General features: G+C 46.9%; 1 protein-coding gene across 7 annotated transcripts in view; it reads right to left on the reverse strand.

The window, feature by feature from the left end:
* The window catches only part of LOC115309710 (band 3 anion transport protein), a 235,408-nt gene that overhangs the window by 22,089 nt on the left and 187,656 nt on the right, over positions 1 to 25,663 (reverse strand). For 4 of the 7 annotated variants that reach the window (XM_040504406.1, XM_040220069.3, XM_029967960.3 and 1 more), the window contains 6 exons: positions 21,723 to 22,111; positions 17,955 to 18,075; positions 17,257 to 17,454; positions 11,635 to 11,739; positions 8,751 to 8,943; positions 5,019 to 5,219 (listed from right to left, as the gene is read on the reverse strand). In XM_040504406.1, coding sequence (XP_040360340.1) covers positions 5,019 to 5,219; positions 8,751 to 8,943; positions 11,635 to 11,739; positions 17,257 to 17,454; positions 17,955 to 18,075; positions 21,723 to 22,111 — 1,207 coding nt within the window. Of the gene's footprint in view, positions 1 to 5,018; positions 5,220 to 8,750; positions 8,944 to 11,634; positions 11,740 to 17,256; positions 17,455 to 17,939; positions 18,076 to 21,722; positions 22,112 to 25,663 lie in introns of all 7 variants that reach the window. The other 3 variants (XM_040504405.1, XM_040220068.2, XM_040220070.3) reach the window with 1 other exon arrangement.

The following is a 25,663-nucleotide window of genomic DNA, read 5'->3' on the forward strand; positions in this document are numbered from 1 at the left end:
ATCAATTTATAATGTCTATGCAGCTGAATGTATGTTGAAGTCAACTCTAAAACACAGTTTTGACAAAAACAATTTTTGGACTTGTTGAAAATTTGTGGGAGGGATATCTCAGCATCTAAGACAGATAGAAATATAACTTTTCCTGAAACATGTAGCTAAATGTGTGAAGCATACAATGTTGCAAGCAGATTTCTTAATATAGGTTTCAGAAATTTGTTAATTTATCTTTTGTTTTATTACTTGTTAGCCACACATTAAGCACTCAACTTCAATGAGTGATAAAATCACTAATAATGGGTTAATCTATAAAGTGCTTCCAACATTGTATTCTCTACACTTCGAGTATCTAGCCATGTGTTAAATAGGATATTTTGTTGAGTAGTTTTTTTTCTCTATTGTTCCTCCAAACAGAGGAAGGTGAGTTTTAATTATCTTGAGGACAATTCTACTCACTGAGAAAATAAGCAGATATTTGAAATCGGCACAAAAAGCTGGAGCTTGTGCAGTTTCATTGGGTTTGGTCATAAAATAAGAAAAAGAGCTCAAAGACCAGTGTTGCCCCTTAAATTCTTAACCAATGCGCTCTTTTTCTCAGCGAAATTACAAGCTGCTTTGTTGCATGAGTAATCTATGTGACTCACCAAAATTGAAACAGTGGCACAAATGGAGGAGTCATTTATAAAATGAGTCGGAAAAACTGGTGCCTGCACGTAGAGGGCTCAAATGGTCATAAAAAAGGATGTACGTTAGTGGTAGGTTTTACCATGTGAAATTTCAGACGTACGAGGTACTAGCCAAAATTTTCAAGAATTTGCTATACCGTAATTACTCGCATAATGAACACATTTTTTTTCCCGAAAAATTGACACATATTTGGGGGGGCATTCATTACACGGGGTAAAATTTTTGCATTTACACATTTCGAGCAAATGTCACATTAGGTGCCAATATGACACGGCAAGATACTGTGGCACGTCTCCAGTGATGGAGGCGCACCCACGGCTGGTCGGGGGCGCGCCACAATAACCATGCTTTATAAAATTGCAAAAATTTTAAGGGCGTATCGGGCGGGCACGGGTATAATCCGAGACTACGCGTATAAGAACTCGTACGAAGTCCGACCCCCGAAGCCCGCTCGCATGGATCAAGTTTCGTTCAAAAAGAGGCTACCAGACAAACTCAGTCCACAGCACAGCGTGCACCTTCTCGCTGTGCCGTTTTGTTACGGGTTAAATAAACGCATGTGAAATTAGGCCTAACCACTTTCACGATTTCACATCACTCTCGGAAAGCGGACCACAGACGACGGCTTGTTTGTTGACATCAATGCATCTGATAAGCGAAAAATGTCCGGGGCTCGGCAATTTCTCGACCCAAGCTTCGTCAAGTGTGCCCACAAACGCGTCCCTCGGTTTCACGGTTATCACTTCCGTAACTACTGCAACTACACACTTGCGGCCATTACGTGAGCAGCCTCGCTCGGCTTGACTTGGCTTGACTTGGCCCGACCGCTTGGCGGCAAAAGAAAACTGGCTCGGTGGCTTGCTAAATTGGACGCAATTCGAGACTCGCGGATCCGAAAATTGGAGGTGCGTTGATTACGGGAGGAAAAAAAAAAAAAAAAGTCAAAATATTGATGCCGTTGTGGGAGGTGCGTTTATTATGCGAGTAGATACGGTATAAAACATTAACCCCTTGCCTACTCATTTTTTTTTTCTTCAAGGAACATACAGCAAAACTTCCTTTTAAAGCATTTCCTTGACTTCCAGGTGTGGTATCTCACTCTAAATCAGGACTTCTGATCTTGGTCCTCTTCAGTAGTCCTTCACAGTGTGACAGCACTGAAAACATTCAGGAAGGTGGAGAGCCACCCTGATGGGAGTGATGAAAACGATTTGCATTGTTTTCATCACTCCCGTCACTGTCCATATCGAGCTATCCGATTCTGAGTAATCTGAAAAGATGCAAGATTTGTCGTTTGATATGCATGAGCATTCCCTTTCAAAAAGAAGTTTTGGGATCTCTTCGTTGGCTAAAGCGGACCTCCGAGCCAAAACCATGTTTTGGTGCAAACACTTAAAGGGACACTGACAGGGTATTTATGCTCGCCGAGGTTTTTAGTTGTACGTGACATATGAGAGCTCAACTACCCAGAACAGAATTTGCGGCTCGAAATTCGGTTTCTTTCCGCCCGAAAACCGCCGATCAAGAACTGGCCGGTTCGAGTCTCGCTCACTCTCTTTTCCGCGGTCACGGGCCGTTTTCTAAGGTATCGATGCGACCACCAAATTTAATCAAAGTCGTGGGTCACTGAAGGCACACACTCAATATTAAAAATAGAAAAAAATATGAAACCCATTTTTTGTGGCTTCTAAAAAGCTGCAAATACGTTGATTGAAAAAAACGTCCCACAGACAACCGGAAGCATTCTGTGCGTGCGTCGTTTCGCGTATCGTGGGACTCGCAGCGACGCGATGGCAGCGGACGACGGGCGTGGGACCTCTGTTTCAGAACTGTCGTTCGTGGTACCGGAGAATTTTGTCTGCCTTTAAAAGAGAAATTTGGGACTGATCAAAAGAATTGGTCTTCATCCTGTACGACATGCCCGACCACCAAGCCGATTTGCACGAAGACGTCGCCGAGCCGTCGCTCCCTTCTCGTGGCTGAAGACATCGCTCGCGCAAACGTCAAGCACGACGTGTCTACTTCGAGTTGAATATGTACGCGTACGATTTCTTTACAAGGTGAGAATGTCGCCAATGCGGGGTGCATCCCGACTTCGACCCGGGAGTGCTTTTGCTAAAGGAAAATCGGTAGCAAACTTTCCAACTTACAGTTTATCGGCTGAATTATTACTAAGGAAAGAGATCCCCTAGTTCCGATATGCCCCAGTAGCTTAGTGGGAAAGACGTCCGCTTTACACGCCGTAGGATCGGGTTCGATCCCCCATGGAACCTTTTTTTTTCTTTTTATGTTTTTTGATGTCTACATTTCTTCTTTTTTTTAAAATTATCACTGAAGAAACAAAAAAAAAAAAAAAAGAAACAAATGTTGTGGACGACACGTCGCTGAATTAAATGGTATGGGATTTCCTTTTTGACACCTGCGAACTCAATGTAATCACTTTCCACAAAATGCAAGGAGCGTATAAATCAGGTAGCGTCCGCTTTCCGAGGTGCCCGTAAATGGTCTACAGGAATTGCAGCCAGCCATTGGTCCCGATCCCGTTGATCTTTCGGAAACTCTGTCGCACAATGCCACTTCTGTTTCGGACGCAGGACATGTGAGCCAGCTCTTCACGCAACACCTTGGGTGTATTCTTTTCGGAGCCGATCAAAATTCACCACGGGCACTCACTACTCATCTCCAACTCCTCAATATATAAAACAACTCATCTTGGAGTACAGACCAACGAGCGGAACATACATAACTGCAAAAGAATCCCACGGCGAACAGTTCCCGTATGCCGCATGTCGTCTGCTACCGGGAAGGAGAAAAAAAAAAACAAAAAAACACATGGTCGGGTGTAGCCACGTGACTTCTGCCACTCGCTCTCTTCTCTCCACTTCTCCGACCTCCGTCGGGTTTCGGTTTCGAGCAGTTGCGTCTTTTGGCTTTATTAAAAAAATATGCTACTCTGTTGCAAAATATTAATTGGGTAGTCCTCCGACACCATAATAAAGCGCCTGGCAAAAAATTAAAAATTTTTGGGGGGTGTCAGTGTCCCTTTAATTAGCATGTACTTTTTTTTTCTGTCAAACAGCAACACAAACGAGCAAACAACCCAAGGTATGTGGAGCAACAAGGGCGGTGCTGCCATCTGCTGAACAGTGCCCTAAACAAGTGCCGAAACCGAAACACGAGTCACACTCGTGGTCGGCCTTTATGGTCCATAAAGGGCAATAAGAGTGATACTCGTTATTAGTTAAGCAAGGGGTTAATACTTCCTGCAAGTCCCAATTTCTACCACCATTCTTTAAACCAGTCACCCTGTGCTTGTATACAATTTCACCAATTTCTTTTTTTTTTCTTTCCATTTTTAGAAGCACCTAAAAAGCCTGCCTGATGGGGAGCGTTCAGTACAGGCTGCATTTCTGCTTGGACCTCTTCAGTGGAGTCAATATGCCACCCTTTCAACCAAGCTTTATTATAGTAAAGAGGTAGGAATTGCAGGGGCCAGATCAGGTAAGTGGACAGCATGGGGGACAGTGGCCATCTTGTTTTTGGTCAAGAAGTTTCTCGCAACGAGTGAGGTGTGTGCAGGCGCAATGTCCTGATGCGCAGCAACCAGTCTCTGTTCTTCCATATCTCGGGACATTTGTGCCTCACATTCTTCGTCAGTGGTCTTTAAAACATTGCTGTACAACTTCCCTCGTGATGCGCAGCAACCAGTCTCTGTTCTTCCACGTCCCAAGCCGAAAAAAACTCTGAAACACATGCACTTCTAAGACGCCAGTTGACAGACGAACAGCTGAAAGATTGACCAAGAGGCACCTAGCGATGCAAGACTAGCTCGTGCAGCATATATTAAACTTCTTGAAAAACTTTGGACGGCCCTTAGTACCTATATCTTTTTATGCGAAAAATTAAAACATCCTCGACATTTTCAATGGTGGGCTAGATGCAGATGACCAGGTTGCCCAAGAGTCGTGCTTATGGCACTATCCCCCAAATATAGGTGCGGCAAGCATTCGGTTGAAAGCAGACGTCTGCTTGCTGCGCCTAACGAGAGATAGTCAAGCCCGACTCTTGGGCGACTGTCGTGTTCATAGGAGCCCGCGAATTAAAATGTCGGTGACGTGCATTTTTCGCAGGAATGAACCTAACTGAAAATTTGAGCCCTCTACATGCAGGCACAAATTTTCCCGGCTCCTCTTAAAGCCAGCTCCTCCATTCATGCTACCCCATAGTAGCTTGCTTTGCACTACACTCGGCATGCTTCCCAGATGAACAGCAGAATGTTTGCCTGATGTCCTATCAATACTGTCTTGTCAGCTCTGGGCACCTGCATGCCTTACCTAGCAAGCCTCCGAAGGTGACGGCACCCGAAAGGGCGGCAAAGTAGATGAAGATGGCCGTGGCCAGGCACTGCCCGTTGAGTGCGTCCTTGAAGTCGCTCAGGTACCAGGGCAGCCGGTGCTTCACGTCACTCACCAGGCCCCCAAACAGACGGCCGCTGCGCTGAAGGGGCTCGTACTGCGGGAGTTTCTCTTCCAGGGCTGCAACAAGGCGAGGCACTGTGACAAGTGTCTGGGACAGGGGTTCGCCATTTGGAAGGGCACCACTCGCCCCAACACGACCGGCAACTCGCTGCTCAAATTATTAAGTAGGGCGACGGCCCTGGTGCAATAGTAGTACTGTGTTTCTTAATGAAAATCAGCACGCCACAATGAGCTTTCCTATACACCGAGTCAACTCTCTCACGTTAGCCTTCAACAAGCCGCGGTCGCGGTGCTTCGCCCACGTTTCCGGTCCGGGGTTAGGGAAAGAAACATTATGCTGGTAAGGCATTCGTATGCTATTTTAGTAAAAAACCAGCCATTTCCTCAAGATCTTTCTACAGGGTTGTTTAGACCGAGACTGCAGGGAAAGGGCTCGGAAAGGTGTCAAGATCAGTTTTCACATGTGTACCTGTCCGATTTACCCGAAAATGTGGATAGACGCCGTGAAAAGGGAAAACTATATAAAATTGGACCACAATTGCCTGTGTGAGAAGCACTTTGTGGTAAATTCACAGACTTCTTATTGTAACAATTATTTGTGTAGTTCTAACACAAACATGAAGAAACTTGTGCAGTCCGGACTACCTGGACCATGTTCAGAGCGTCTTCACATTAAGACGGCTGTGTGCACATTTATATGACGGTCTTCACATTCAAGTGAAAACAACCCGTAGACCATGTCAAGGGTATACACGTCAACACGATAATCGGGATACAAATTAATTGTGGGCTTCTAAATATCTATAAACTTGAAGAGTGGGTAAAATGGCTCACTGTAAACAGTAGATACAATGCAACGTTGACCACTGTAACCAGTGGGCAGCAGCGATTTGTTAAGCCCGATTCATACAAACCAATTCTGCTTGCGATTTGCAATTTCAACGTTGAGTACTGCAGTTTGTCTATGCTTCTTTGCAGCCTGAGCGACATCAAAAATTAAAATAGCAAGTAGAATCTCATCATGCGAATCAGGCTTTAGCATCCATTTTGCAGTATCCCTGCAGAATGGATCGCCTTTCCTCGCATTATTCACGTGAAGTTCTGCAGTATAACGAGCCTTGTCCTTGTCTAAAGTAATAAAACAATGGTAGGAAAATGCACAACCAGCAATTCAAATGCAAAAAAGTGTGATGTTGTTGGCACTGAGACTGATGCCAACAACATCGCATCCAAGTGCAGTGAAACCCGTTTAGAACGAACCCATGTACAGCGAAATATTGTCGATACCGAACTCACAAAAAATTTAAATAAAAATGCATGTAAAAAGTACTTTTTATAACGAACAACATATTGGCTATATCAAACTCTTTCCCAGCTGGAAGGCTTCCAAAAACGCGCAAACAATCATCTTCTAGTCTGTCCCTTCCAGCCCCAAGAAAAAGTAGGAAAGAAAGATAATTCCAAAAGCTCAAGCCGCAAACAAAATTGAGCGAAAAGAAGTGATTCAGAAGGAGAAAAAGCTAAAAAAAAAACACTCTGCACGCATGCTCAGAAAAAAAAAAAAAAAAATTTCGTCCTAACACAGTTGTTTACAAAAGAAAAGCGATTCAGGAGGGGAGATAAGCTAAAAGAACAAACTCTGCATTAGTGAAAAGACGGTGAGAGTGCAGGCGAGCTGGTGGTAGCTAATCATGTCGTATTACACCTGAGACTGCGGTGGAAGAAATCGGAAGAACTTTCATTAGAAGGAACAGACACAGAGAACGTCTCAAAAAGAGACGTTCTCTGTGTCTGTTCCTTCTAATGAAAGTTCTTCCGATTTCTTCCACCGCAGTCTCAGGTGTAATACGACATGATAAACTCTGCATGCATTAAAAAAAATTCTAGCACTCTGCTACAAGGCGGAAACGAAGAGATGTGAAAAAAAAAAAAAAGAGAAGCTCTCTCCTTACAACTGTCGTGCCGGGCTGTCGTGCCGCCCACAACAACAACGAACGCATCGTGGAAGTTCGTTGCAAATGGTTTTTGCTATATCGAACAACTTGCTATATCGAACTGATCGAAGCGCTTCCTGCTGTTCGTCATAAACGGGTTTGACTGTGGTTTGTTGATGGAAGACTGTGCACATCGTGCCCACACCCCATCGCACATGTGCAGCACCGCTAGGGGCATGCCCGTTTGTTTGCAAGCATGAGTTGGTGTATAGCCAATGGATGCTGTGACTTCTTTTTGTGATGCTTCCACAGCTAACCCAAATGTAATGAAAGCTCAACAATGGACTAGAGCAGGGGTGGCCAAGCTGCGGCTCTTCACGTGTTAAAGTGCGGCTCGCGGCTCCCTCCCCTAGCCCCCTTCCCACTCCACCCACTCCCCCGCCTCCCAGTCCCAAAAAGAGAAATGGGACGCGTTTTAAATTGACAGTTTACAGTTTGGTAGTCTTGTGCTACTGCTACCTTACATACAGTTGAACTGCATTTGACTCAAATATATAGATTGAAAGTACTGTGAGTTTCGTTTATTGTACTGGACAAACTGCAATTTATAATTCATATAACTTGTAAAGGTTCTTTCTAAGCTTCCATCACTGCTCCTGCCAATTTACTTCTAATTTACTCACACCTATATTAAAGTGATAATTAAACAAAGGCTTTGGCATAAAAATAAACCTACAAAAGAGTGCTTATAAATTTTCTTACACTACCGAAGTATCCTTGCTAAACATTGAATTAGAAAAAGATACTGCCAGACTATCACAGTCTATAATATATACAAGCCGAAGCTGTATTCAGAAAGTGTCACGTCTCACTCTAAAAAGCGCTTTCCCCTTGGCACGAGGGTACGCTGCGGCGTAGCAAGACACACAAAATTTCTATGCCTACTCCACGGTTGCCGTTTCTCTGCAGTACACCAGCTCACGGTGAGAAGCGCACTCAACAAAACTAACCCGCCAGAACAGTCCATGAACATGAGAATGATTGCGAAACTTCAGAGTACTGTCAGTCTTTGACATGAAATGCAATTAAATAGCAAAATTATTTAAGGCGATAATCAAAAAGTTTTGAAAACTCACACAAGCTTATCGTAACGATCCGTCCAGGTAGCGAGGCTTAAGGTATATTTTCAGTATTATTAAAGTGAAATTAAGTTTTGGTGCAATGTTGGCACAAATTCCTCACATTTTGGTAAAATTTAGCAGGTTGTAGCAGGGTAAGCACTTTGGCGCAGTTTGGCACAAATGGCACAGAAATCACATCACTGCATAAGGTAAAGCTAAACTTGTTGGTTTGATATGAGCCTATGTGAGCAATGCGAGCATAAAATGTGCCATCTGACAAACTTTGGAGACTATCTCCTAGAACATTTGGACAAATATCTTTGCTCACTGCTTGAAACCGAGGTGCAGGGTACGGTGAGGGCCAGCAGACGGCGCAAGGTGGCCGATTGCTACTGCGACGCACTTAGTTTCCACACATCGCTACAGTACTCTATCCCGGCAGCCACAAAGGGACAAGTGCAGGTGAGCATCGTCCGGTGCCCACGAGAACTCGCAATAACTCCATCTTGAAACCAAATCCAAAGCAGACTAACAGAGGGTTGTCTTCTTCTTTGACATCTTCCGCTTGCGTATGTCGTCATACTTCTTCTTAATGTCGTCCACGGGTAGGAGTGATTTACGGTCCCAGTCGCCAGGGGGCAGCACAATACTGTCGTCCAGAAACTCGTTGATGGCTCTCAGCAAGTCTCGACGGTCCTCGGCCTTGTATGCAGCCGTGTGAAAGCTCTGCGTGGCACAACAAAGACAAAAAACAAAACAAAAGAAAACTTTAAAAGTCCGCTCCACTTGAGCGCAGGTGCTATGTCACGGCTAGTCACTGACAAAATGAGAATGGAAGGGAGGAGTTCAGTTGTCTCACCTCCAGCGAGAGCTTTCTACCCTTGACAATGCTTGAGCGTCTCGAGCACCTCGAGAGTGCGTGTGCAGTCAAAGCACAGAGGAAGGTATGGAGCATGTGCTGGAGGCCAGGCATTCGAAGGACTCACCCTGCCGTTCTCTCTCTGTCAGTGACTATATAGTCCGTCCCCTTTCGAAACGATGGCGACTTGCAAACTTCTGCTCCCTGTTGCCTAATGGATTAGGCACTGAACTAGTAGCCAAGTAAACTGAAATATTCTCTATAAAAATGCTTTGAAAAGACATCTCATAATGATATCAATATACCAAGCTGCACAAACCAACTATTTTGCTCAGTGTAATATAGCAATTTTCCACTGAAGATGCAATGGGCAATGGAAAATGTTTTCGAAACACGTAGCAGGTACTTAGGTAAGGATAGTATAAATAACCTCATGGGAAGAAATGACCCATACTGTTCCTATTTTCTTTCGTTTAGCTGGAAACTCGTAGAAAATGTTATACATAGTTTATTAACTGGGGGGGGGGGGGGGGGGGGGGAGGGGGGCTTCTTCGGCCAAGTTTAGAACACTTCTGTGGCATTTATCTTGAGAGAATCATTAGTTGTAGGTAAAAGGTTACCATCCCCACTGTCTAATACTTTTGTCAAGATAAGCCCAAAATTCTCTTTTTCTATTTTCACAAGCAACGGGCATAACAAAGTATCTAGTCATAGTAACATAATATTATATCAATTTTAATTAAAGGCCTATGCGATTGCAAAAACAAACTTTGAAAACACGTGCCATCCCTTTAATTATTTATAAAAAATTAGCTTTCAGGGTCAAGAAACAATTTGGTGGTCCACTAAATTGGCAGCATAATAAAATGGTGCCAATCAGGTCTGCTGACTTTATTGGTTCCAGTAAGGTCCAAAATGAGCATCCAGTGGTGGAACTGACAAATGGTGATTTGGAGCAGCTCTTGTAGTAGGGAACAATGGGTTTTGGAGCAGAGATTCCCACTTTTGTAGCAGACTATTTTGAGCTTTCATGTCAAAAAAGTGGATACAATCCCTTTAAAAGTTAGCCTGTGGAAAATATTTCAGTTGTTGGGAATGTTGGGAGACTATTTAAAGTATCATACCTACAGAGGACCTGGCCACTACAGATATTTATTTATTTATTTATTGAACAATCACACATTGGTAATTTTCTAGATGTCTCAAACAACCTATTAGGAACCAATGAAGTCTTCGGTTTGAGTAAAAAAAAAAAAAAAAAGATGTTTAGGGTTTGCATTACGGTGAGGTAATTGTCGCGAGTTCGGCATCAAATGGACACTTTTGTGTTGAATGTGTCTCACCTTGCCCTCGCTCGTATTCAACCTGCTACTGTTCTTAGAGCAGCTAAGTGGAGCACATAGCTACTCTAACTGATCACAACGAGTAGCGCTACCTATTCATGCGATCTATGTGAGCACCGTTTGCATAAAAACCGACAACTCTTCGTTAGACATGTGCAAATAATAGATTTTGGGTTCGAAGCAAATTTAGAGTGAATAGGGGTTTCGGCTGAATATTTTTGAATCAAATATTGAATAGTTGCTGCGCCTTTCTCCATGCCTTTCACTACTTCCCACCACACAACAAAAATTCAGCTGAACTCGCAGCTCTGTTAAATTTAATCTAGCTATATTTATAGACTGTGGCCTCAGACGGTCCAATGCCTACATTATGATGGCAAGTAAATGACAGATTTGACATAAGGGAGCCCACCATACCTAAATGAGGGGATTTATAAATCTTGCTATATACGAGAATAATTTCTTCAATTCTTAATTAAAACAAAACAAGCATGAGTAATGAACACAGGATGTTAAAACATTGCTGCCTAACATACACCGTGGCATAATATCCACAGTTAAATTTTGAGGATTTTACTGCAATATAAATATCAACAATCGCAACGTTTTATTTTCTTTTATTACGCGCGCGCAAATGTTATACCACTTTGAAGGTGTGTTTTTCGCCTAAGTGCGCTGCTGCGCTGCGGTGAAGCGAGTCGCGAAATAGCGGTGTCAGCTCCGCGGGTATTGCTTCTCCGCAGTGCATCGATGCTTGAAGAAAAGCGCACTCAAGGGGGCTAACCTGCCACGATCAACACTTCAAAAAGTTATTGCAATTAATTTTGAAAGGAATATCAAATATTGTATGATTTGAAACTAATATTTGATAATTCGAATATTCGCGCATCCCTACTCTTCGCACATAGTACTCGGGCATCTAAAAAAAAAAAAAAAAGAACTACTTTAATTTTCAGTGGCATCACCAAGAATGCCACGTGCCTTCCTTTCTGAGAACAGCTCCCTTTTGGGGCACACATGGCGCAAATTATGCACAAATACAACCTTTGGAGCAGCATGTAGCAGGGTTTTTGTTCTGGCGCAGTTTGGTGCAAATAGCGCAGCAGTTCCACCACCGAGCATCTAATCATTGAGCTTTCCGTCACTAGTGGAGGCTACGAAATGCACTGGGAACATCAAGGGACCAGCGTGCTTGACAGACGGCCACAGACTCACAGTGTTGGACATGAGGGTGGATACCGAGCGTCCAATCTCGTGGTAATCCAAGTCCGAGTTGATTGGGCCCAGCAGGATGAAGAAAAATCGCACAGGAATGGGAACCTGCAAACATGTTCTGTTGTCAGGAGAGGCTTGTTTTACAAGGACCTCAAAGAATAACAAAAAGTTATTTCCTCACTGTTTCTTACACACACAATACCGATAATTTAAGAAACTCTGAATGTTCACATACTATACCCCATTCGCCCTGGAGCGAACAGTGCGGTGGGTGCTACGTGTTCTTTGGACCAATCAACCACCTCCTTCTCGTCGCCTGGCACCGCCCTCTACATGTGGTTATGGGCAAAAGCGTGATCACGTGGTGAAAGATAGAAGTATGACTGGTACAACGAGCATGTAGCTTCCACCCCACTGTCACCCAAGGTGAATAAAGTATACAGTTATGCGTCTTTGCAAGAGGTTCATTTGGGTTTTCACGTTCCTCTGGTGAAATTTCTAAATGAAACGCGACTTCACCCTAGTAGGGCAAGCTCCGCGTAATTTCTCAACGACAACCATTAGCGCAAATAGGGATGGCTCTCACTCTGCTTTTTCAAGAGAAATGGTTCTGCTGTGAAATTTTGTTGGGTGAAGTCAACTGGTAGTTCAACCATTGGAAGAAACATCGAGTTGAAACGATTTTTCATGATTCCCATGATTCCCCTCGGGAAGATGGTGTATTTTCCTGGTGCTTTTCTGTCGCTTTCTCTTGCGCTCTTTCTCTGGGAAAGAGCGCAAGAGAAATGAGCAGTGTGCTCTGCTCCGTGAAATGAGCAGTGTGCTCATTTCGCAGAGCAGAGCGCCGCTGTATGTCCGATCGCCATATGTTTTACCCCCACCGGGAGTAACATGGAGGCACTTGAGGAAGAGGATCGGCTGGCACTGGTGCCCGATCAGTGAGGAGACGAGTGCTAGAATCAGCGGACGGCTGGCAGTCGGCCTGTCGACTTCCATTGCTGGCACCTTAACTGAATATGGTTAGTTGCCAGCCATATAACGCATTCTATGTTAAAATACAACTCCTATTCAAAAATAAATGTCTCCCCCTTCTCCCCACACCATTCATGATGACATCATCCAATGAAAAGGGAAAAAAAAATACAGACTGTTGAACTGGTAGCTTCTCTGCCTTGCCTGTACGATTACATCACCAAAAACATGAAGCACTGTTAGGAAGTAAACTTAGTATGGTTTGGCTTTGTTTGTAGGAGTCGTTCCCTTTTTATGGGGATTGTGATCCCTCAACATTCTGTTGCGTCAGCGTTTTGGCGCGCCGTGGCGGCCGCGCTGACATAGCAAGAGGTGGCGCTGCTTACCACTGTGAGTGGCTTCCTCCTTTCCCCCCCTAGGGGTGATTTTCGTAACGAACCCCCTGCAGAAAGGAGATCGACGTGCCGCTCCTTGATTGTCCTCTTTGCCCCGCCGTTATCTTAAAACCAGCGAACAGCGGGAGCTCTCTTCTCTTGCTTCCTGAGATTCGACGGCGGCGACAACGGGGAAACGTCTGGCGCACCGGTGAGCGTTTATCCCGTCCTTTGTATCTTTGTGAATGACCATTCGGCCATGGGCGATCTCCACACCGACGGCGTTCACCAGCTTATAGCCGCTGTTTTCTTGTCATTTGTTTTGTATTTAAATAAACAGAGCTTATCACCGTTACCAACGTGACTGGTGTCTGATTGCGCTCAACGAGCAGCATGTTACGCGAGTGTGAACCCACTTCGCGGTAGAACGGCTCGCCGCGAACGTGGTACTCTCAAAGTCAGTGGCCCAAAGGAGAACCACATTTTGGCGCCCAACGTGGGGCTGACGACCAGAATTCCTGTACGTCTGTGTGTGGCGACTGCTGCCGAGTGACGAGTCCTCGCGCAACCAGGGCTTCCCGTTGACGTGGGGGCCGCGCGAATGCGTCAACCGTGGTTGCCAGCGTGAGCAAATCCGAGAAGTCTGTCTGCATCGTCACGGTAAGCACTGGTTGCGCGAGGACTCGTCACTCGGCAGCAGTCGCCACACACAGACGTACCGGAATTCAGGTCGTCAGCCCCACGTTGGGCGCCAAATCGCGGTACTCCCAAAGGCAGTGGCCCAAAGGAGAACCACAATTTGGCGCCCAAGGTGGAGCTGACGACCAGAATTCCGGTACGTCTGTGTGTGGCGACTGCTGCCGAGTGACGAGTCCTCGCGCAACCAGTGCTTACTGTGACGATGCAGACCGACTTCTCTGATTTGCTCACGCTGGTGACCACAGCCGACGCATTCGCACGGGCCCCACGTCAACGGGAAGCCGAAATGCCAGCCCTCCAACCAGGAGCGCCCTACGGCGAACCCCTGGAGCCGAACATTGTTCCGACGCCATTGCGGGTGGGCGCCATCGCTCCCGGATCTTCTCTGAACGCACCTGCTCCGCTGCTGGCACAAAACCGCTGCGGCGCCTCATCGCACCTTGCTTGAAAACGTGGCACGTGTAATTGAGAGTCTGACAGGTGCCTTGCGAACGACAACACACGCACCACAGACCCAACGACCTCCGGTCCGAATTCCCCTCCAGACTTATCGGGGTTACGCAGACAGAGCGAGCGCTACGGACTTCCTTGATGATTTACGGAAGTACCAACACGCGATGGGAATGTCTGATCGTGAAACACTTAAGCGCATTCTGCCAATCGTGCTCGTCGACGAAGCCGCCCGCTGGTTCCGACTTGTCGGTGACCAACCTGGAACGCTCAATCAGTTCTGGGAGGCGTTCCACCGCGAATTCCTTCCCGCCGACTACGAGAAGGATGTGGCGGGAGCTCGAACAGCGAACCCAGCATCTGGACGAGTCCCTGCTGGAGTTCGTAAGAGCCATGCAAGAGCTCTTGGAGCTCGCGGAACCCTCAGCTCCCCATGCAGGGCGAGTGGAACGCGTCATATGCCAAAGCCACCAGACTTTCGCTGCGTATCTTCAAGGCAGCCGTTTCCGCGACCTGAACGAGCTCGCCTCCGAGGCCCGGCACCTTCAGGGAGACATTCTTGCTGCCCGTGCGTACCGGCCTCCGCCTCCAGCGTCAGCGGCCCTCGAACCGCGCTGCGCGTGGAGCAGGGACACACCATCTTAAGCACTGAGGCGCTACGATTCCGCAAACTATGCGGAAGATCGGGGCTGAGATACGTACGCAATCTCAGATTGTGCGCTCGACCCGTACTCCTACGGCAGACGAACAAGCCGGCCGGCGCCGCAGTTCAGAACCACCGACTCGCGCCCCAACGAGGCAGCGAGGCAGGAAGAAATGAGGCTCCCTCAAGGTCAGCGAGCCGATGCACGCTACGACAGAGCCAGCGAAAACCAAAACGCACGGCGGAACCCCCGGCGAGGCGACGACAGAAGATGTTTTCGGTGCAATCGCCCTGATCATCTCGCGCGCCACTGCCCCGAACGGCCGAACACGGAATCGCACCGTGCGGGAAATGAGCAAAGCCACCGGTAAAAGAATCAGAGGGTCACATGGCCACTCTTTTACCGACCGCCTACAGAATAGGCTTCCCGACCGGCACCCCGGCCCCGTTCATTTCTGTAACGATCACCGGCAAGGCATTCACAAGGCACTCCTCGACACCGGAGCAAGCGCTTCGATGTTCGGCGACGAAGTGTTGACTCACCTCCGACAAAATTCTGTCCGACTCCGAGAATGCAACACTGCCTTTCGCCTAGCCTGCGGAACCGCCCTTTCGGCTGGTACCGCGCGGCTGGTCGCGAGATGGGAGAATCAAGTAAGACGACAACGCTTTGTTCGTCTCCCTGGCCTATTGGTGCCCATTATTTTGGGCAGAGACTTCCTTGCCAAAACAGGCATTGTAATCGACGTCAGCAGCGCAAACTATCGGGAGGGCACGTTTGCACCCCTGAAACCCTTCTGTGGGCCCCCGGCTGTACCGCCAACGCCACCATTGGCGCACGCGACGAGCAGTCGAGAGGAAGCGAGGGACACCCTAAACTGGGTCATTGACCCCAAGACACCGAGTCCAGCGCCGATGGCATCGAGTGCCGCCCTCATTGGGGAAATGACGCAACCACTGCTCACGCAATCATGCAGCGTGTCTGGGCGAGAGAAAGCCCGACTGTCGTCGTTGTTGCGCCGCTATGACGCCATGTTCACTGACCGACCGGGCTGCACAAACGAAGTGCGACATCGCATTGACACGGGTGACGAACTGCCAAGAAAGCAGAACACGCGACCCGTAAGCTTGGCTAAACGAAAAGCCATCGATTGTGCCCTGGACGAAATGATTGACACCAAAGTGGTTCGGCGATCTAACAGCCCCTGGGCATTCCCCGTGGTGTTGGTCCCGAAGAAAGACGGCAGCTCACGTCTTTGCGTGGACTACCGCCGTCTGAACGACGTCACACGAAAGGACGCTTACCCGCTACCGAGCATCGACTCGATTCTGTCCAACTTGGGCAGTGTGCGGTACTTCACCACCCTGGACGCTAGCCGAGGCTACCTCCAGGTTCGGATGGAGCCAGGTGACGAGGCAAAAACAGCCTTCTATTGTCACCCGCGGGCTTTTCGAATTCACACGAATGCCCCTCGGTCTATGCGGAGCGCCAATGACGTTCCAGCGATTGATCGACCCAGTACTGGGAGAAGCCAAATGGAAACACGCAATGGCCTATCTCTACGACATTGTCGTCTACTCCAACACCTTCGAAAATCACCTACGTCATCTCAAGGACGTACTCGACCGGATAAAAGCCGCGGGAATGACCTTGAACCCCGAAAAGGCTCAAATAGCCCAAACCCGCATCGCCCTGCTCGGGTTCAAACTTGATAGCGGGCGCCTTGCGCCAGATGCTGCCATTAAATCACAGATGAAGCATGCTTGTTGTCTATATGATTGGCAGACAATGTGAACCAATACTTCTTTGTGGGAGTTTACTTTTCAAATATGTACTTAATTATTTCATTTGATTAATTTTCTTCCACTTTAAAATCCCGTTCAATTAAGCACTATGCACTTTTTCCCATACACAAAGAATACACAGAAAAAGAAAGAGTGAGAAAATAGTTGGTGTTTCGGAGAAACTGGGAGCACGGAACATTCATTGCAAATTTGCTTCAAAGTTAGAATCACACCTTTCAATGAGAACTATATATTCTGAAACACTACACTGACAGTAGTTAATGGGGAAAACATGGCCATGCTTCTCTGATCTGGCAAGACGTTTTAGAGCGGAAAAGACACATCGACTTTGGTGGCAGTGGTGGCACTGCACTCGGAGTACGCCACAGCTAAAGTGCAGTCGTTCAAGCGCTTCACAAATGATCCAACCGGAAGGTGCCTGCAACGTCAGTGCTAGACACGCAAAATGACTGGAAAGTGTCGCTCAAACAAGTGTACCGAACAAAGAATGCAAAGGCCTTCAAAGTTCTTTGTGCATGCAAAACATTACTTAAAAACAAAAAAAATCTACAGTTATTTTGAGAAAAAAAATTTGATAATACATAAAATGCATTCATTAGACATCTATGACAAAAGAGTCAGAAAACTCAAACAAGGAGTCATAGAAAACAAGTGCATGCTCCGTTTCGGGTTCCTCACCTCCATCATGTTGGGCATGACCTGACCCCGAGCGAGCCGCACGAAGGCAATGGTGGGCTGCTCCAGGTACTCGAGGCCCCCGACCAGCACCGCCGTTGCCTCCGCGTCTTCGGGTATTCTCCGGAGGATGTTGGCATCGGGCTTGCGCAGATCGTCCGTGGAACACCCAAGAAGAAACGGCTCGTTCTCTTCGTGGCTCTGAAACCCCCAAGAGGAATTCCCCTGTACCTATCCGTGCACCCCCATGCAGTGGCACTTTTAGGGAGGGCATTTTCCCTGCAGCCACCCTTGATTCAAATTATGCATCACCGAATTCCTGCACTTTCCCAAGTTTTCCGCAGCTAATTTGGTAAAATAAATATGAATGTCAATAGCAAATTATGCATAGAATTACTCCACAAAAATTAATTTATGGTTAGTAATTTTATTTATATATGAAATGTTGTACAAGCCTGTACAGATATTACTACTGCTGTGGGCATCGCTTGGCCACATTCGACCAGTGTATTGGAGGAGGTAAAACCATAGGGCTGAAGAGGCAAATCATAATTATACAAGCAATTAGAAATTCTAAAAAAAATTGCATAACACTTCCATTATGACTAAGAGCTGCTGAATTGTCAATTTCACGTATGCTGTGCAACTATCACAAGCACTTGATAGCAATTCACAGTGGTACACACTGCATGAACAAGTACCCCTTTGTCGATGGAGATGCGTGTGTCGGCAGTCAAGAGTGGCATACTCCGATTCCCGGCGTTCCCGTTATCCTGAGATGACGATGTGAAGTTGCTCACAAGTGACGCAGATCGCAGCGACCTTGGAGAGAAAAGGGAAACAACCTTCATTTTAAGAGGGATCAAGAAGTGGTGGAATAGAAGCAAATTAGAGCCATGTCAGTTAAGGTCACAATCTTGTTCAAGTCATCTTTACCATATCCAAGGTACCTATACAGGGTGTGTTTTAACAAGGTGGTAAGCTGGGCAAGTTGGTACTGGAATTGAACAGGATGAAAATCTGGCGCACAAAGACGAGGACAAGGACAGGAACGGAACACAGAAGACAGACTAGCGCTAACCTGCAACTCAAATGTATTACACGTGAAAAGAAGAAAGAAGCAGGAGCATGCTGCATGCATCAGGAAAAGAACACTGGCACCAGGGGTGCAAAAGGAACATCAAACGCATTCATCAGTCTTAAAAGGATGAAGTCGACACGAACGTGCGGAAGGCTCGGGAGAAAAGTTTAGCGTGTCCACTCTCATGAAGAAGGAAGACCAGCGGAGCTGTACTCAATACACTGCCGCAACGTGCACGCGCCAGTTTCCCGCTTCTCGTCCGACACGCCACTGATCGTGGACAAGTCTCCGGCGAACCAGAGTCGGTCGCACACAGCGCACGTGACGACGAACAGGTTCTCCATGAACTCCCTCCGAAACCTCGCAGTTGCACCCGGGAACTGTTCAGCCAGCGTGGAGTGCTGTCGTCGCCGGGCCTCGCGCTTGCGCTTTGCCTCCGTGGCACGATCGTCGCCCGTGGCGTTGGCCCGCCGGCGCCCTTTACATCGCTGGTACTGTTTTCGGCAGCAGCTTTCCAGGCGAGCGATGTGCTCTTCCTTGGCAAGCGAATCTGAAGCGCTGGACGCAGTGGAAGTCGAGGCAACAGCGGCTTTGCGGCGGTTGCGGACCCAGTCGCGCTGCTGCGTACGTCGCCGCTCCTTCAGCAGTCTGTCTCCTTTCCCCGAAAGGGCGCGCGGCCGACCCATCTTGAGTCCAAACCGAAACTGATAAGAGCGCAAAACAGAAGAAGACGAAGAAACAAACGTGACGAGCGCTGCGCTCGTTACGTGTGCTTCTTCGTCGTCATCCGTTTTTCCTGCTGTTTCCTACGATGAACACCAACTCGCCCAACAATCCATTCTTCCATGATAGCTGGAAAGGTTGCCTCCATCTATGAGTGATGGTGGTAACCAGACTGGTTGTGTGCTTGCCACCGTCGCTTATAGATGGCGGTAGCTGTCCAAGCAGGTTTGTGTCGACATACCGGACATGATCCTGGGGAACCTAGCCCTTAACAGCTCCGCTGTAAAAATCACCGGCACGAGGGGCGCGGCAAAGACCTCAACCATATTCGCTAGTTTTTAGAAAAGAAATTTCCTTGTCAGTTAAGAAATTTCTGAACTGATGCATCCGCGTTCTAAAGCATTCTAACGAATGCTTTAGGACGTGGAACGCCAGACGCCGGCGTTCCGCATTCTAACGCGTTCAACGACTGCAGTGAAGGAAAAGGCAGCTAGCTTTACGTCTGTCTACCCACTAATCATTCCAATCGGAGATCGGCGTTCTGACGTCCCCGTGTGCTCGTCTCCTCCTCTCTCTCACTTTCTCAGCTCATACCCACAGAGCTCGCAGGCATTGCTTCCCCTCAGTGCACAGATGCTCGGTGAGAAGCACACTCAACGGGGCTAAACCACCACAATTATGCAAGTGTATATTGAGTAGGTTAGGCAGAGATCTCTTGACAACCTGCATTCATCATTTGTGCTTTTTTTTTTTTTTTGTAAAAATTTTGAATTGAAGAAAGAATATTTTCACATAGCACATATTTTAGGATAGCTGTGACATATTTGCTGTTTATATGTGACAGCTTATAAATATAGTTATATTACAATTAACCGAGTTTAAAAGTAGACAAGTGGAAGGTTAGGAACAACCTTCAGGAGCTGAATTTTCGTTTCAGCATGGTGCACGGTAGTGAAATGCTTGGAGAAACTATTCAATATTCTATTTGAAAATATTCGGTAAAGACCACTATTTGCTTCGAACTAAAATCTACAATTCGCACATGCCTGCTACTTTACAAAAAGTTTCAATAAACTCTCCAAACTTTCATATTTGGGGGCATAACATAGTTGGAGAACTGGCGCACAACCCCAAGGTGGTCAAGCCGTGCCATGAAATTTTGATTAAAATATTTGTAATGGCTGTTAGGGGGCGAGAAATATTAGCCTTTTATACGACTTCAAATTGAAACTAAGCCGGCAAACAGCACCAGTGATGTCAATGCCCCTGCCACCTGCCGGCTCCACAAGCGAAGCCGGCTGCTCTTTGCCCGCATAGTTTCTGTTTGAAGCCATGTACGAGGGTGACATTTTTAATGCCACCCTTGTACACTAACTGTTTTATAGAGTGAACCGGTGTTATCAGTTTTGAAACCGTGCCGAACGGCACTTAAATTGCCCTGTCTCAATGGAGCGAAGCCTGTCGTCTGTAGGATCAATCTGATAGATAGGCTCCCATTGGCTGCTGCGCGGCGTAGTTCCAAAGAACGCCACCAGAAAAGCCCTCTCCATAACGGCGCAGCGGCCCGGCCGCCGGTAAGAGGGAGCGGCTGGCCGCCGAGCCAGCAGAGCCCGCCTGGGCAAACTCCGAAGAGGCCGCACGGCCGAGCTCAGAACGGCGTAGCCACTTCACGAGAGCGCACTCGGCTGTCGGCCGCAACCTCAGCAGTAGCGAAACGTGGTCGTCCATGCCAGTACGCAGCAGACAAACTAAGGGAGCAGAAGGACGACATTCATGCTTTCGCATTCACAGCTCATAAGAAAAGCATACGTGTCCTCAGAATTTTTTTTGCCACGTAGCACACACTAGAAACTTGTTTATCAAACGTTCGCAACACAGCAAGAACATATTGAGGTAGAGCGTCAATTCTTCCAACACATTATGCCCCCAAAAATAAAAATAAAAAATCGTTGAAACTTTTCAGTTAATTAGCCAACTTAACTTAACCCATTTGGCCTCTTTTTTAGTAGCTGCCATGACCACCAACTTAGCCTCGAGGCTAAAAGAACCCTAACACAGATTTATTTTTATTTAAAAACTAAACAGATGAAAGAAAAAAAAAAAACAAAAAAAAAACGGCTGTCACCATAAAAGGGATTGTGCCTTCAAAGAAAGAGATAGGGGGGGGGGGGATCAATGCATACATCACGTATCAGCACACTCATGTGCACAAAACTGCTCTTGCATGCTTCAGTCTTTCAATCTGTGACCAACTGGTGCAGTGCCACCAGTCGGCACGAGTCAAGGAAAAACAAATTCTTTAGAGAAAAAAGGAGGTGCAGTGGAGTGTGGAAGATTTTCTACCACTCCAGCAACGGTTCATCCAAGTGCCTCGTGCGCGCAGCAATCATAGAGACATCAACTTATACATTGTTTTAGTTCCGTCCATTTAATCTCACAGTTGAATCCGTCATTTTCACCTAGAATTGCATTCTTAAGACCTCTAGGAAACAATGCAAACTGTGCAAACAGTCTACCCAAGCAGCTATGCGAACAGTCTACGAACTATGAAAAAAATTATTCCATTCGCATTTAGTTCGGTGCCACCCCTATTCAATTTATACTTGATACTGTTTCAAAAATTACTCCTTGCACACACCTGTTAGAAACCATCCAAGCGACTTACTTGAGTGCCGTAAATGTGCCGGAGGAGTTGCGGCGCAGAAAGGTGTTGAGACTCCTCTCGGCACCGTGACGGTGGCGCAGCAGAAGCGCACGCAGCACCGAGCCATGACTCTCGGCTGGGATCTGCTCCGTGTGAACCATGTTGTCCACGACACGGTTCGCGATGCCCGTCAGGTCTTTCTCCTCCAGGTCGAGCAACACCGTGCCCTGTTCCAGACACTTCCGGAGACAGAGCAGCGAATGGAACGACAGCGACGCAACGTGGGGCTTGCCCCAACGATCCACGTCCTCTTCGAGGTTCTCTTCATACTTGATCCAACGCGCTGTCTCCTTCCACTCATAGGCCTCGCGCGTCGCGTCCGGCACCAATTCGTCCAGCTCTACAAAGATCTGTCCAGAGGCAACGGGCACCAATCAGCAGGCAGTCTCCAACCACTTGTGTATGCATCGTGCCACAACATAAAACCCCATGCAAGCGAGAAACGTGCAACCCACACCAGAAATGGGCGGACTTGCATGCTTCTCATACAGCTTGGCATCGAACTTGGGTAAACTTCGCTGCCCGCACTTTTTAGGTGCATACTGAGATATGAGGAAGAGGCGTCAACCATAAATTCAGGAGGTACTGTGTCAAGATTTGGGATAGGAATTTGTATAGATAAAAGTCATATATATTGCACATACCCTGGCCAGTCCTTCCACCACTAGTTCCTAACAGCGTATGAAAGTGAGAAAAATGTGCGAAAGCAGAAATTAATCGTTCAAGGAAACCGTTTTTTTTAATTATATCCACTAAGGAAGGACGCAATTTTAGAATAACCAAAATTGCGAAAAACAAATACAGGGTGTCACAAAAAAAAATTTGCAGGTTTTTTTTTCACCGCAAGAATAAACTAGACATCACTGAACGCTCATTCTCCATCCAAAGGTAGCGCTAGAGGTCACAACCAGATGCCAAAGTTTCAGCCCGATCCCATAACTTAATCAAAAGTTATAAGTGATTTTCTGAAAATTTCAATGGGAAAATGGCGGCCGACGGAGTTTTCGAATACATGGGGCTCTATGGCACCAGAAACCGAAAACGGGCAAAAATGGGTTCCATTTTCCCATTGAAATTTTCAGAAAATCACTTATAACCTTTGAATAAGGTATCGGATCGGGCTGAAACTTTAGCATCTTGTTGTGACCTCTAGCGCTACCTTTGGGCGGAGAATGAGTGTTCGGCGATGCCTATTTTATTCTTGCGGTGAAAAAAAAACCCTGTAAATTCTTTTTGGTGGCACCCTGTACATGTGTTTTGTACGAGTTCCATTTGGGGCCAAATGGACCAGTGACATTTAATTGGGACATACATAAACACCTATTGTATGAAGTCCTATCCAAATAAAAGTAATATGAAAAAAACTACAAGTACATTTCTCCACGGCATAAAAGTGAACCAGAACCAAAGACCAGATTAAAACTGTTGTTTTTTGACCAAATTGGAACAAAACTGAAATCCAACAACTGATACTGAAACCAAATCAAAACTGAACTACAGCCTCATGTGGTGGCAGTGGTGTCACAAGGGGGGGGGGCGGGGGGAGCAGACCGCCCCGGGTGCAGCGCTCAGGGGGGTGTCGCGACGAGCCACGAGAGAGCAAGGGGGGGGGGGGGGGGGGGGAGTCGCGGTGGGCCATGCGAGAGCGGGGTATGAAGGGGGGGGGGGGGGTTGGGGTGTAGCGGCGGGCTGTTGCCTTGGGTGCCGCTGACCCTCTGTGGCGGTCACCAGTTCACTAGAAGAGTGTTCAGCGATAACAGCGCTGACCTGGTACGTTACACTCGTTTTTATTGGCAGTGGCAAAAGGCCAATTTTAGCATTCGCATCAATGTCAGTAGTAGTATTATTTAGTCACCTTTACCAAGAAAATAGTTATAAGACTTAGTTCCCGCTTAAGTCAGATGTTTCAAGTTGCTTTAGGGATGGAGACTTCGAGACCCTTCGGGTGACTAGAGACACTGGATCGTGCAAAAGGCTCCGACTACAATGTGCCCCTAATTGAGCTAATGTGCACTGCTTGTCACTTGCGTGATGTCCGATTCATGAGCAACATAGCTTACTCTGTTATGAGTAGGACTCGGTGTTTTCAAAGTTTTTTTTGCTGTAAATTTGGGGCCTATTGGAGTTTATTTTTGTTAGATTCCCGATTCTACAAACTTTATAGTTAATTTTACTCAGTTCTTATTTTTTTTTATAAAAATGAATAGTGTATGGACAAAAACATACACTCAATTCATAAAAAAAATCACCGGTACCGAATTTCTGCAACTGCCTCTGACATTGGCACCCTCGTGATTGGCAGTACTAATTGTCCCACTACAAAACTTAAAAGCAATGTTACTTCAATGAACGTCTGTACTTGTAATAGCCAAACCCTTGGATGCATAAACCTTCAGCTGCCCGTCAAATTCTATAACTACAGGTTCACATTTTTCACTTTTCAAACTAAAAACGGGAACAGTGACTTTTGTCGTGGTTCAGAAGTGCATTGGCCCATTGCACTGAACAAACCTTGATGAGGTAAATGGGAAACTCCCTCTTGTCAATAGTCAAAGATAAAAAGAAAAACTGAATTGGCCTTTTCTCGAGACCACTAACCCTGTGCTCCGACAAACTTTATTCGTAAAATGCTCTCTTTTTTGGCCTTTTACTTAGCCATTGTGACCTCAAAATTCTGAGTTTTCCGGATAATTCCTGTTATGGAGGTCGCCGACGCGCCGACGCTAGCGAGCTCCAAAGTCCAAGGCGACCGAGAAGAACGTTCGCGCGCAGCCCGAGATCTAAACATCCGTTCGTCCGCTTCGCGCGTAACCTGAGCGCCCCGTACCAGAGGCGCCTTTCTTTTGTTTCGTTTTAGATTTAATAAACGAGACGTCAGTCTTCAGCCAGACTCCGGCACGAAAGGTTGTCCATGTGTGCCCTTCGTAAAAGAACGTAAAACGAAACATGGTGTCAGAAGTGGGATCGCTCCGCGAGTCTGCTAATGATTAGTAAAGCGCAGGATCGTTCCGCGAGTCTGCTAATAATTAGTAAAGCGCAGGATCGACTACAAACGAAGAAACAATGGACAATCCCTCAACTTCTGCCGACAACGGTGCTACCGAACAAACGGTAACGGCAACTTTTCGCATCTCGCCACCCGAAGCCTTCAGTTTTACAACACCTAACGAATGGCCGGCGTGGAAGAAGAGATTCAAGCGCTTCCACAGTGCATCAGGACTGGCATCTCAACCATCATCACACCAAGTCGACGCTCTCATTTACATCATGGGACCACAAGCGGAAGACGTCTTACAGACCTTCAAGCTGTCCGACACCGAGGCTCAAGACTTCGACAAGGTGATGGAGAACTTCGAACATTACTTCATTCCTCGTCGAAACGTGGTGTATGAGAGAGCCATGTTCAACACAAGATCGCAACTGGAGACGGAAACCGTCGAGGAGTACGTCACTGCTCTCCATGGATTAGCCACTACGTGCAACTATGGACCACTGAAGGAAGAATTGATCCGCGACAGGCTGATTGTTGGTCTTCGGGACAGCAGGACTTCAGAAAAACTTCAACTGGATCCTGATCTGGACCTCCAGAAGGCCATCGCTGCTGCGCGACAATCGGAAGTGATTAAGAAGCAACAAGTGGAACTCCGACCGACAAAAGAAAAGGATGCCAACGTTGACCGTATAGCAGCCAAAAATGGGACAGCAGCAGGACCTGCTCAGCGAGGAATTGAACGTTCAAATGTTCGAACTCCTACTAAGAAGACCGCGACACCCAAACCAAAAGGCAAACCGTGCCGTTGGTGTGGTCGAGAAGCTCACCCGAGGAGCGTGTGTCCGGCGAAGAACGCAGGCTGCAACAGGTGTAAGAAAAAGGGACATTTTGCAACAGTCTGCAAATCTTC

The sequence above is a fragment of the Ixodes scapularis genome, unplaced genomic scaffold (genome assembly GCF_016920785.2).
Source record: "Ixodes scapularis isolate PalLabHiFi unplaced genomic scaffold, ASM1692078v2 PGA_scaffold9__187_contigs__length_104089568, whole genome shotgun sequence".
Taxonomy (NCBI): domain Eukaryota; kingdom Metazoa; phylum Arthropoda; class Arachnida; order Ixodida; family Ixodidae; genus Ixodes; species Ixodes scapularis.